Source organism: Strix aluco, chromosome 1 (assembly GCF_031877795.1).
Source record: "Strix aluco isolate bStrAlu1 chromosome 1, bStrAlu1.hap1, whole genome shotgun sequence".
Taxonomy (NCBI): Eukaryota; Metazoa; Chordata; class Aves; order Strigiformes; family Strigidae; genus Strix; species Strix aluco.
In genome coordinates this window covers 64,091,942-64,105,706 of record NC_133931.1, presented here as the reverse complement: position 1 = coordinate 64,105,706, position 13,765 = coordinate 64,091,942, and the positions used below count along the sequence as shown (strand labels likewise).

The window sequence follows — 13,765 nt, the reverse complement described above, 5'->3', positions numbered from 1 at the left end:
TCCTTTTTCATCGTATCTGGTAGTAAACCTGAATCAGACACCCTTATTACATTGGGCTGTACTTTAGAATATGAATTTTCCCATTGAAAACTATGATGGTGAGATGTTATCAAGTGGGAGTCAAGGGAGAAAAAGTAAACGCGGCGGTCTAAGCAGAGACGGTCAACATCTGCACCTGGCCTGAGGAAAGGACGCCAGGGTCTTGCTTGCTGCACAGGAACAAACATCTGGGTCTTTGACCCCTCAGAAACATTAACAAAGTCAAATGTATCAGAGCCTGTCGCACGGAGCTGACTCCTCCTCAGAGAGGGGCACAGCCACAGATACTCTCTCTGCCAGAGGGCTGGGAGCCGGTTTATCCTCCCCAGCACCCTTGGACCCAGGACCTCCCGCCCTGGGTCGGGCAGGTCTCCAGCGGGGCCGCCCCGCTGGCTTTTCCCCGCTGGCCGCCGAGGGAGCCAGGGCGCGGGGTGCCGGGCAGGAGCCGGCCGGGGGGGCTGGGGAAGCGGCCGGAGAGTCACGGGGTAACCCACCCCGCGGGGGCCTGGGGGCTGCGATAGTGAGTGGGCACCTGAGTGGCTTCTCTCTCTTCCTCCTTTAGCCCCGGGCGGATAAATCTGGAGAAGTCACTCCAGAATAAACAACTTTTTTTTTTTTCTTTTTTTCTTCCACACCCCCCCGCATTGGACAGGAGGCGAAGCTTTCATCAGAAGGAACCGTCCATCTCCGGGCTGCTTCTTTCAAAGTGTCGGGCAGCCGCCTGGGTGGGGAGGGGTTCCCCCGGCAGCCTCCGTCACCCTTCAAAACCCCTTTTATTCTCGGGTGAGAAACTCCGAGGAGGAGGGAGGGAGGGAGGGAGGGAGTGGAGGGGGGGCGCGGGCAGGAGCCGCCAAGTGACTGCAGGGGCCGCTTGGCACAGGGGAGAGCAGACAAAAGCCGGCGGAACTACGTGGCTTAAATTCAAAAGGGGCGCTCGGGGCTCTCTCAGGGCAGCCCCGGCCCGGGGGGCGGCGGGGGCGGGAGCGGGGCCGGTGCCGGTGCCGCGGCGGACAGCCCGGCCGCGGGGGGGGGGCCGGGGGTGGGAGGCGGCGGGGGTTTGGCGGGGTGGGAGGCGGCGGGGGTTTGGCGATGGGCGCTGGCGGGGAGCGGGACAAGCGTGCGGGGGGGGGAGCGCGGAGCCCCCGGCCGCCGCCGCTCGCTCGGGGCCGCAGCGGCTGAAGCGGCCGCCCGAGGCCAGCCCGAGCGCGACGATGAGGGGCATCCCGGGCTTAACGCGGCTGCGGCTCAAAATCTGGCGGCGATGCACCCTGGTGCTCCTCCTCCTCTGGGCTGCCTGCTGGATGGTGGTGAGCGCCCTGCTGTTCCTCCTCCACAGGAGCGTCTTCTCCGAGCGCTGCACCGACGAGAAAAGCCGCCGGATCCTGGCGAGGCTGGTACGTGCCCCGGCGGGACGCGGGGCATCCCCCGGGGGCTGCCCGGCAGGATGAGGCACCGGGAGCCCGCCAGGGCTGCCACCAGCCCCGCACCGCCCCTCGCCCCCGCCGCCGGGGCGCTCCTGCCCGGCGCCGTCCCGCCGGAGCTGCCGCATCACCGGCGCGTCCCCGCCGCGCCCGGCCGGGAGGGGCTGCCGCCGGCCCGGCCCTGCCCGGGAGGGCGGCAGGGAGGGAGGGAGGGAGGCTGCCTGCCTGCCTGCCTGCCTGCCTCTCTGCCTGCCTGCCTGCCTGCTGCCTTCCCGGGGCGAGGGCAGGTGCAGGCAGCGGGCCGGGTGGGCGCTTCCCGGGCGCTTTGGAAAGGGCAGCTGGGCAGCCCGCACGCTGCGAAGCCGGGGGGTGTGGGGGGGGGAACCTCCCTCCGGGTTTTGTGTTGTTTGGTTTGGGGTTTTTTTTTTTAGTCGAAAAGATGTTTGGACAAAAGTCGTCTTTCAGAAATGCCTGGCAGCTTGTAACGCCTCCTTTACATCTGGCGGGAGCTGGCGTTTAAGATGTGGTTATTCAAAATTCAAGAAGGGATTTGAGAATATTCATTAAAATCTCCCTTTAAAAAAAAATAAAAAGAAACAGAATTTTCTAGGAAACACTTCGAGAGGAGGAGCAGTGTGAGTTAATGCTTTGAGTTTAATTTTGCTTCTTAATGAAGGTATTTGTAGTGCCAGTGGTTAGGTGGGAAGGGAGGAATCCTGATGGAAATTAAATAATCTATTACTGCAGCAAGCAATCCAGTAATCATAGATTTTCCCTAAATTCTGTATAATAAAGGAAGAGAAACTATAGGCAGTGGTCCCACCAGCGTGGTTTTAATGGCAGATGCAGTTTCTTTACCCCAGCAGTCAGCTTGAAGTAGAGCTGAGCTGGGGATTGCAGCTGAAGGAATGAATCCTGCCCGCCCCTTCCATGGCTGGGAAGAGCACGGAGGTGTGGAGGTGCAAGGAGCCGCCAAGCTCAGGGAGGTCCAGGCCCTTGCCATCACACTCGCCAGTAAACAGATGGACGGAGACTTGTTGCTGTTCTTCAGTTTGGAGAGCATTAGGCATGACTTCAAAAGCCCTGGCAGGGATCAGATTTCAGGCGCAAGCTTGGGAAGTTGTCTCTATCACTGTGTGGTAGCTCAGTTTCAGACCCTCCTTCCAGAGGAAGAGTCGCTGAGATTGCTGTGCTCATCTGTTTCCATAGGTGAGTCTTCAACAGTATTGTTAAGGCAACAGTTTTCGCAGATCATCCTTCTAGTGGAATGATTAGAAAACGAGCTCATCTTCATCAGCCTCGAAATAAGTCTTTATACAATGTTTTGAGCACGGCATGAGTTTCGCAGTTATAGAAAGTGCAATTGATCTACCAAACAAATAATCTGATAGTTTGAGTCTCATGGCTTTTATTAAGCAAAATTCAACTTCCAGGAAAAACTGTTTTATCTGTCATATTTTCAGCAGGAGATAAGATGAGCTATTTTAAGCAAGTGGGTGAAAATTGCATGGTTGTATACCCTTGTGAGTGGTATTTCTGAAGGTTTATTTCCTTCTTCTGAGTAAAATGTACATCAGTGCAGATGTGTACCGCTCTGGGAAGGCTGAAGTAGCACTGGGCATTTTGCAGAGAGCAACTTTAACTTCCAAAAAACCACTTTTTTCTAACACTGGTCTCACCTTCATTTACACTGAACACACTAAATCATAGCAATCAATTTCTGTTTTCTCTGGAGAAATCAATTCATTTTGATCCCTTCCAAAACCTTGCTCAGTATTTCATTTACATAGGAGAAGTACTTGATAACAAGGCAGGACTCAGTCTCAGACCTGATCCACACAGAAGTGATGGTGGTACAGTAAAAGTTATTTAAATTTATATAAATCCTTAGTGGGGTTTAAGTTAAACTTTTACATGAATTTAAAGCCAGCTTTTTAAACTTATCTTGATAAGTATGCTAAGGATATTAAAAATTATGTAGCAAATTTTAAGCAAAAACAGATGAGCAAGTCCAAACCATGCTTGTGTTTGCACTTTTGTGTAGTATAGTTGCATTTCTATAAGGCTTTTGGCTTAGTATCACTCTCATATTTTAGTTAAAAAAATCTGGCACTGAGTAGCATTCAAAAGGCGCTCGTTAGGTAGATTTAAAACTGTCTCATTGACAGATCTCAAAATGCAGTGATTAAGACAGGGATGGCAGCGTTGAGGACCATTTCTGGAAGATTTCTTTGGGGAATTGATTCTTCTTTTTATCAGCAGTCATCATGATGATATAAAATCTTGTATGGTAAAGTTTGCAGTTAGTGCAAAGGTGCCTGGGTTGGTAAATAATAAACAGACCATCTTTTCAGTGCAGGGTAATGTGAATCACCTGGTTAAATGTTTTCAGTCTACCAAGATGTGTTTTAATCCAGTAAAATGCAAGCTAGGACACGGGGGAGCACAAGTGTACAAGCTATGCCAATAGGATAGAAGACTGTCTTGTAAAACTGTATGACTTTGGAAAGGACGTAGGGGTCAAATAATTGCTTCATCATGAACTACTAGTGCAGACTGCATCTGAAAGGCTGATATAATCTCCAAAACTCTCGAAAAAGGAGAATTAGGGAAGGGCTGTTGGCTGTCTCTGCGGCACTGAACAACAACATTCAGTTCTGAAGTCTGTGCTTCTAAGGTTGGCAGAGGGGAAAATGGAGAGAAGAAACAGGGAGGGAATAAAACCACAAAAATATCCAGGGGCTGAAAAATGAAGGATTATAGTGAGAGGGCTGGGGAGCTAAGCTTATTTAGTGTACTATGTTTGCGGCAAAACATAAAACACTAGAAGTTGGAGTAATGGGGGGGGTGGGTAGTGAGGATGTGAAGGTGCAGTCTGGCTTTGCTGACCTTCTAGGTTATGATGAACAGGAAACAAGATTTTTAAAGCCACTGAGTGACTCACAACTCACTACATTCTGTGAGTAGAGAGACACCTTGAGAATTGCTCAAACTTGATTGCTTATTTGAGGAATCCTTTCTGAAATCCTCGCTTGCATTGGTGACCAGCAGAGAATGTTACTTCTGGAAGGCTGATCTGTGTTTCATCACTGTGAGACCAGGAACTCCTTGGTCACGTCCTCTTTCATAGATCCCAGTTTGCAAAACACTGCGCAAATTCTGTGTAAGAAGAACCCGATTCAGAGACTGTTTGTCAGATACTAGGTTAATAATCAAAGATTTATGGGTTCAACTGGAACAGCAGACAAATCCTAAACAGCAACCAGGTTCAGAAATGACTCATGTCCTATGTCTGGGAAATGTGAGACTGTTTTTTCCACAACTACTTTTTCTCATTAGTGCCATTAAGAATGATGTCATGGCAACACAAGAAAATAAGCTGCATGTTCACATGTCTGACTGCAGGTCTTCTGGGCATGTCTTCTTCTAGATGCAAGAGGTCCATGCATATAGATCATCTAAGAGTGAAGAGTAAAACTGTCCACAGGGGCAAGTGTTCACCCATGTGGACCTAATTACAGGACTAAGTCCTATATTCTCTTACTGTAGCAGAAGAAGAGTTAGGTTGTGGTCCTCTTCACGGGAGGACAATGATTTTAAATGTGGTTATACTTAGACTCCAAAGATACCCCAAAAATTCCTTCTGTTTGTAATCTTCTCTCTAAAATTTCTTAGAGTTCCAGATGGTAAGAACTGCTAAACTACTTCTGTAAGAAAATTACATTTCCTACTTAAAAAGGGGAAATAAATTTATATTACATTCATAGGAGTAGATTTTCAAAAGCAAGAACATTGATCTGCATGCTCTGAGGTCTGCAGACAGCCCACTGAGTCTGCTTGACCATCCTGATGTGGATGTGGATGCAGATGTGTGTGTTTCACACATGTGCATCCCCCTGGACTCAGGGTCCGGACATTCATGCCAGAGTTTGCCTACCTGGCTCTCCTTGCTGGCACTAAATGTTCTCATTTGGGCTGTGAGAACATCAGAGTATAAATAAATTTATGCCTGTCTGAACTGACATCAGTGAGCTGTTTTAGTTAATTTATCACCATTCCTGGATTTTGGACTTACTCCTGCACCCATTGCCCAGTGTATTGTTTAAGGCTTGACTCTGAACATTGCCTGGCATCAGAACGTCTTCCTCTGGTGCACACCTTAGAGATTGTCCTAAGAAAACACATCACTTTATCATCATGTTTCTTGTGTGTGTAACAGCAAGTCACAAATGAGGTGGGGGTCAGGCAGCCGTTGCAAGCACTCCACATTCAGGGGGAGCTGCCAACTTGTTTAAATGAGGGTTCAAATGCCAGAAAGCAATGAAGAAGGCTGACACTGTCAAGCCGCCTCCCAGATGTTTGGCTTTCTCCACCACCACAGTTTATTCCCCTTTCACTGGAGACCTCTGAGCATCCCCTCTACTGATTCGCCCAAAGCGGTCCCTGCAGCTGCACTTCTGAATGCCCGTAGGAGTATATCGACTGCCTACACTTTTGGAAATTATGGTATGGAAACAATTATGGGTTGAAGGAAGGGCTGGTGAGGGAATCCTTGCAGTTCTTGTAAGAGTTTGCAGGGACCACTTAACTATCAAGCAGCAGTTCCCATGTTTCCACTGGCTGTTTTTTTTCCAATTAAAAAAAATGCATTTAAGCAATTCATATTAAAATGTCACTTCTGATAATTACGTATGAAACCTGGAAAAGTAATTTTGTCCTACAGCATTTACATATTAAAAACTCTGAAAGTTCTTGGTCCAAGAGGCATTGAGTGCAACCTCTGTGTTTCCTGGTAGTGCAGAAGTAGGTTCTTACAGCTTCGTTCAGGGCATGGTTGAAACATGCAGGGCTTCAGGGCGTCCCAGCAATCCAGCTACCCATGGATTTTCCTGTAGTTTAAGTGGAGTTGTCTCAGTTATGCTGTGCTGAACCTTCCAGAGAAGTCCTGCATTACAGTGGAAGTTGTCTCCTGTGCCTTAAAGTGTTGCAGCCCAAAAGCTCACATAGCGCAGCCAAGTGTGTTCAGAGCTTGTCTCACTGAACTCATATGTGGCAGAAACTTAAGAGTAGCAGGTCATCTAGTCCATTTCTTTGCCCCCAAAAAGCCTGTCCTTCACCATCCCAAGAATCCCTGTTTTGAAGCAAGCCTCCTACTAGTAAGAGGTCTCTAGAGACTTCTGAAAAACCATTGAATCACCCAACAGCTGTAGAAGGTGTGTGCTTGCAGTACCACAACTGCTGCAGACCTCTTGAGCTTAGGACTGTTGCTGATTCTTTGCCTTTCTTCTAAGTGGTCCATGGGCGTATGGTCCTGCTATGAATATTCTGCTCTTTCACTCCAGTGTCTTGACTACAGCAGCGGAGCCCTGACTGGTGACCTCTGTGAAGACCTGTGTGTGGCACAGAAGCTGGTGTACAAACACTGCCTTTACTATGACAGAGGTAAGAAGGTCATCCAGGCTGACTGGAGAGGCCAGCCCATCATCCTGAAATCCAAAAAGGAAATCTTCTCCAGCTACCAGCATCTCAGTATGCTAGAGGAGGTGGAAACACAGGATATTCCTGAAACAGAGCTTCTGCTGATGGTAGCTTTGGAGGTCAAAAATGTCCTGGGGCTAGAGCTGTCTAACAATACCATGGGGCCCCTGTGGACAAGGAAGAAGGGACCACGTTGGAAAGCACAGGTGGCCAGCATGTGGTCCTTGCTCCAGCAGGAAGAATATATCTACTTCAGTTTGCTGCAGGACTTCAGCAAACACGTGCTACGAATTATTGGCACTTGTGGACACTTTTATGCTGTGGAGTATCTCACAGCTGGACATGCCTGGCACAAAACTCTTTTTCCCTTGGAAAGCATGGTCGGTCCCTCCCTTGCTGGCCACAGAAGCAGGGTGAGAGCCATCATTGACATTGCACTCAGCTTTCTGGACATGGTGCAGCATTTTGATAATGATTTCTCTCACCGACTTCACCTGTGTGACATCAAGCCAGAAAACTTCGCTATCAGGCATGATCTCACGGTAAGTTGGGTCTTTAGGATGGTGTTGCAGCAATTTGAGGTCAAATTCTAGTCTGAAAGTGGCAGTGTAAAAAAGACACTTCCCTCCTTGTACAGCTTTTGGCCAAGTTTTTGCAAAACCAATGCATTTACAGGTGACAGGGGAGATTCTCTACTGCTTTTCCTCTTTGTAATATGTGTAGCCACGTTTCAGAGCACTAAATCCTGCTGCTTGTTTTGAGAACTGCTTGCTCAGTTCTGATTTGTTTCACCTCCTCAAAGGCACTGGTACCGACAGGTTCCCTTGGATGTGGTGAGGGATACCTCCTGAAGGCAAGGAGATCTCAAAAGCTGTAAATGAAGCTGTAATTTGAGTCATGGCAACTAGTTCTGGTAGTGATGCTGAAAGGAAAAAGTGTTTGAATTTGAAAGCTAAGGCTGAATTCTCTTGCCTGACACAAGGGGAACTCCCCACATCCAAACACACGCATTTGTGCTTTAGTGTTCAGGTTATCAGGTCTGGAAGTGATCCAGGGACAGCGACATGAAACTCCCTGGTACTGTTACTCTTTGACTTTTCATTGTAACTCAGACCTGAATAGCTATGCATGTTTTCTAAGTAGTGATGTAGCTCAGCATCACATTGCTGCATGTGTCTTGCATTCATTCTGTGGACAGAAATTCCACTGGTTTCGGTGGGAATTGTGTGTACAGACCGGAGGCACTGTGTGGTAAGTAAGTGTTTGAACCAGGCTCACAATTTGCAGTGACGTCAGTGGAGTTTCTGCACTCTGAGTGAATATAAAGCATTTTCAGGGACTTTAATGTTATTTTCAGTACTCACTGAGTGTTAATATAACACTGCATCTTCAGAGTACTAGACAACCATTGCCTAAACATATAGCCATTAAGAGCAATTAGAGTGCTTCCCCTTCACCCTTCCCTTCCCTTCCATTGTTTATTCAGGTGCAATACAGCAGCTGAACAGGGAATGGTTGAGGAGCTACACCAAGAAACTTAAAACAAGCGTACCAGTATTTAGGCAAAGTGAGGTACGGCAGGGATTCCTCAAGGCAATTGTTGTACATTACTTACTGCTCATTGGTACCACCCACTGGGGTGGGAGATACACACAGTCAGAAAGCTGCGGGGCAGTGAGGGGGACGGGACAGAGAGAGCTGATTGGTGAGGAAAGAAGGAGAATGAGAAGCAGAAACTCTAAGTGGTTTTACCAACCAGTTCCAGAATGGGGACATGGCAAGGCAGCCTCTTTTTTGTCCCTCATGTTTGCTTTAAGCAACTTTTTCACTTGCTTCTTTCTTGTGCTCTGTATAGGCTAATAACAACCTCCCATAATAGTACCACTATTCCTCATCCCAGTAATGAGACAGCTAATGCCCAAAGAAATGTGCCTGGAGTGCAATAGTTTTACTTTGAGGATTATTTTGAAATGGTGGGGATAAGCCTCCAGCCCTCACTGCAGCCTTCACATGCTGTTCCTGCAGCACAGAGCAGGGAGATCACTGCCTGGTAGATCATCCAGGGGTATTTTAAGCCACCATGAAGCTACATAAGGGGCAGAGTTGAAAGGAGGTCTGGGTGAATATACAGTGCCCTGGGACAGCTCCTTATTTTATCAGCATGTCTGAGAGAACTAGAAAGACTACAGCACCTTAAACGACTTTAAATCAGGTCAGGAGCTAAGCTGGGTCCTTCCTGCATTTCCTTAGATACCCTCATCATCCATTACAATCCTAACAAACCCCACCAAAAGGCAGCTGTTTATAGGTAGAGCGTCACCTAGATCTGTCTTCACAGGGCCTGGCTGGATGCCCACACATTTTTATAATAGATGAACTTCAGTGAAACCACTGAGCCCTTTGGCAGCCACACATTTGGGAACCACGGCTGTTTTTCCTAGAAGAACAATTGATCAGATAGATTGTCAAAGGTGCTCAGTGCTGGCAGAAACCCCACCTGGGAGCTGATGCAGTGACCCTAGGACTGGGGAAACCCTGCACCGCTTTTACTGTCTCTTCTCCAAAGAAGTGAACAGCAAAACTGCAGAAAGCTTAAGGAAATAAAGAAGAAAAGAAAAAAAATTTGCCTGTCCAAACGTGTGCAATTCCTTAGGCTACGTCATCATTATCAGGCTCTCCAAAAAGCTTAAAAATACCTGAGTTTTTAAGCTATGCCTCATCTCTTTAAGATTTTTCCCTGGGGAAAAAGGAGTAGAATAAAATGAAGATTAGACGGTGTTCTTTCTTTTGCCTTCTACCAGACCAGACACCTTTAGTTGCTGGAGTTGATCTTGCTGCTGCTCCAGCCCCACAGTTCAGCTTCCCCTGTTATCTGGGAGGTCGAATCTTAAAAATGAGACTATCGTTTGAGGCCAAGTAACTCTGCTTTGCCCAGGTCCCAGATGTTTCCCTCCAGGAAAATGTGTGTCAGCTGCTACAGAGGAGAGTCTCTGACCCTGACTGTCAAGTGTTAAGCGCAGCTCTGAACATACACTGATTGCTGCAGCCACAACGCGGAAGGCAGGCTGTATTTGCTGCGGTCACTCACCGTCTCATGTCAAGCAGCTGCCATCCCATTTCTGGCTTCCTGTCTTTCCCTGTTTATTGCTGTGTTTTTTTTAAGTGGAGTATCCATGGGTGGAGTGACACTGGCAGAAACTGAGACTACAGCCTTCACTCCCAACCTATCACAGACAGCAGGTCTGCAGACCTCTTTGTGCTGCGTAGTCACTATTTTGCAAGCTTTGTGTCAGGGCGAGAAAATTGATTGACTCCTTTAGTCCTTGCTTTTTCTGCTGAGACCTACTGCTGTCTGGACTCTGCTATGGACCAATTTCTGGACAAGCATAACAAGAACCATGCACAATAAATGAGTCAAACCATAGCAAACAGGACTGGGCAAAGCCAGTCCTGACTTTCAACAACCTCAGGGATCTCTTGCTACAGCTGGACAGACGTGAACCCACTGAATGCAATGGCAGCTTTGCAGGAGCTGTACCAGGTGCAGGTCCTTCTCCACAGGGATAAAGTCAGGGGTTTAGTCTGAATAGTGAATCTGAAATGATACTGTCTGGCCTGTGGATAATTTTGCACCATCATATAATTAAAAGGTGGAGGTGCCATCTGCATAAACTAACAAGTGGATCAATCTTTAAGTTGGATAGTCTCGGTTTAAGGCAAATCAATCCAGCTGACACCAGGAATGCGTATTGTCCACAAATAATTTTCCCTTTCCTGGTGTCGTAAGCATTGACTGGTTTTTGTTTAAAAAGCGGTGTTTATAAGATTACTGCAACTCAGTTAAGCGAAATAAAGCCCTTTTATTGTGATCCCAGTTCCCCGCTGGCAGATGCTCTCAGCACAGCATTTCCAAAAGCAAGCAGCAAAGAACACTTGCCCAGCCCTGTCCCACAAGCTGTGCTGTGCCAGTTCTGATGGGTTGTTTTGATCCACAGGTGGTGGCCATTGATGTGGATATGGCCTTTTTTGAACCCAAAATGAGGGACATCCTTGAGCAGAACTGCACAGGAGACGAAGACTGTAATTTTTTTGATTGCTTTTCAAAATGCAATCTGAAAATCAGAAAATGTGGAGCACAGAGAGCCAATAACAACTTGCAAGTGAGTAGACACAGCTGCTTTATGCATCCATTTCTTTTAAAATCACATTGACTGTAGAATGCATGGTATGTACTAGGAAGACTGTGAGATGAAGACAGTCAGGTTTTTAAATGTGGCCACGTAAGGGCCAGTCCTGTTCAGAGATCCCATTCTGGGGCACACAAACACATCTTTATATTCACTAGTGTTTATTGCTGTGTTTTTGTGTAGCTGTTATGTCAATGCCTCAGGTAGGAGAGTGAGGGAAGTGAGGGCGGGGGATTAGCATTACTGCCTCCACTAAGGGCAAAGTCAGGGCTGTCCACATTCAAGCATTGGTGGGGCTGTGGCTGCAATTCTCCACTCTACAGGGCGTTGTACACGGATGTAGTGGAAAGGGGGGTCCATGGGGTTATTGGGCCTGGGATGAGGTGTGTTATATCTCACCCAACTTGGGCTGGTGGGAGGCACTAGCTCAGCTGGGGGAGCGTAGTTTCATGGCCTTTTGCCTGCTTCTCCCACCCGCTCACCCTCAGCACTGGTTATGCAGAAGTGCAAGAGCAGTCTGAGAAGAAGGGGGGGGGGTCCTCTGCCAGAGTGTAGCCTTTGTGGTTGCTCCTTTTCTGTACCTTCTTCTTTGAATGTCTTGAGGCATTTTGGATTCAGATGACATTTTGCTGCAGCCCTAGAGAAGCAGCAGGGCATTAGTTGTAGCTCCTGAAAGACAACAATCTGCTCTTTTTCCTTTTCTCAGGTAATTTGTGACAAAATATTCCGTCGCTGGTTTTCCCCAAATCTCAGAGGACCCTTGGTTTCTCTCCCCCTGCAGCTGCAGCTGCAGAAGGCTGTGCAGGAGTGTGCCCAGCCGGGGCACGGGGAGACTACTGGACACCAGAGGACTCTGAAATCTCTCTCCGAGTTATACCACCTGCTTCGGGTCACTCAGCGAGAGCTGCAAAGGGCAGAGTAGACACAAAAGGCAGAACTGCAAAGGCCACATCCCAGCCACTGCTAAGGGACGCTGTATATGAGGCAGTCTGTGGTTTTTTTCTCTCTCTCCTATCCCTCCTACCCATTGTATTACATTTACAGCACAGAGATTGCTTTTCTCCTGTGCAAATGAAATTCATGGTTGCAGGTGCAGCACATCCTGTTAATATCCTTTCGAGTGTGAAATTGTTTTATATTACCTGGATTCTGTTCTTGCTTATTTTCATGAGCTAGCGCTAGCCCTCTCCATCAGCATTCAGCACATCGTTTGCTCACCAAGAGCTGTAGTGACTGCTCAGATAGCATCTGGATGAGTGCAGTGCTCAGAGTGAGGATGCATTTACAGAAGAAAAATGCAAGTAAGGGCAGCAAAACTAATACAGTAATTAATAGTGAGTGGGTGTGGATAAGTACATGCATGGTGTTTCTTTGAATTTCTCTGTAGAATGAGATTTTTTTAAAGTAGGGACAGAGTGCTCTGTCTGAAAAAACAATCTCGAATAGGGAAATGTATGGTCACATGAAAGAAGAGTTGCTTTTGTACAAAGCAGTCCTTCCTGATGTCCCCAAATGCATTTTCTCTGGTGTGTTCCACTACCTGTGCCATAGCTAACTTTCTGGGAAGAAATTATATGAAGTTACTTAGGACTTTTCTAGAGCAAAATAATTATACCCTTGTTGAGTTCCCATGTGGGCACTCATATCCCGCAGTGGAGAGGTATGAATAATGCCACTGAATTTTCCCATGTGAACAAGCCCTCAGGCACTTGTACATCAGAGCACTTGATAAGAAGCACTCCTTTGCCAGAGAGCAGAATTACCCAGGAATGCCAACAATCTGTCCTTTGCACTGAACAGAAAAATACCCAGACCCAGAGTTTTCTCACGCAGTATTTTTTTAACGAATAAAAGGAAATTTTTAATAAGAATTCATTATCTTGCAGTCAGTTGCATAAATAAAGATCCCTAGATTAACTTAAAATCATTAACTTTGCCTTTCAAACATGTGTAGCTGTGGCTGGAGGATCTAACATACAGGTTCAGAAGACATTGCATGTGTTTAGGCCCAGTACTGGGCAATATACCTATGAGCTTGTTTTGGCATGAAGGCATTAAAAACTCCACAAACAGAAAAACCAACAGCCTATGACAGCCCTCAGCTCAGAAGGACTCTTCAATATTAAGACTGACAATACTGGGTTGTGGATGGGAGACACATAACAACCACCTAATCTTTTTAGTCTTTATATCCCTCAGCCTTATGACAGCCCTGAAGCCTGTGAGCACTAATTATACATAGACTTTCCATTTCTGGAGTGATTCTTTAAAGTGATGTTAAAGACTGCCTGTGACCAGAAAAATGCGAGCTGATTAGGAGACCTTAACACTTACCCAAAGCGAGCTCAAATTTTCAGACTTGTGCTAGGTTTTTTTTCTATTCTTTGCAATAAACTACCATAATTTTAAAAGTCATGCAAGCCCTCAAGAAGCTCGTAAAGAGGGCAAGGTTGGCTGCCTTTCTTGGGGCTGTGCTGAAGACAAACTGCTGCTAAGCCAGAGCTACAGTTTAAGAGCTCCTGACAGGTAAAATTGTGCTCAGTCCACGCTTTTCCTCTAGCCAGGGAGACAGACAATGTTTCAATACTTTAAGATCATCCTTTGCAAAAGCAGGGCTAAGAAGAAACCTAAAGTCCAGAA

General features: G+C 47.1%; 1 protein-coding gene across 1 annotated transcript; it reads left to right on the top strand.

The window, feature by feature from the left end:
• Nucleotides 1-1,046: 1,046 nt before the first annotated feature.
• On the top strand, nucleotides 1,047-13,539 carry DIPK1C (divergent protein kinase domain 1C). Its single transcript, XM_074847819.1, has 4 exons — nucleotides 1,047-1,433; nucleotides 6,803-7,480; nucleotides 10,934-11,098; nucleotides 11,832-13,539. Exons 1-4 carry the CDS (start codon nucleotides 1,251-1,253, stop codon nucleotides 12,045-12,047), a joined length of 1,242 nt encoding a protein of 413 aa, XP_074703920.1. The 5' UTR covers nucleotides 1,047-1,250; the 3' UTR covers nucleotides 12,048-13,539.
• Nucleotides 13,540-13,765: the final 226 nt, after the last annotated feature.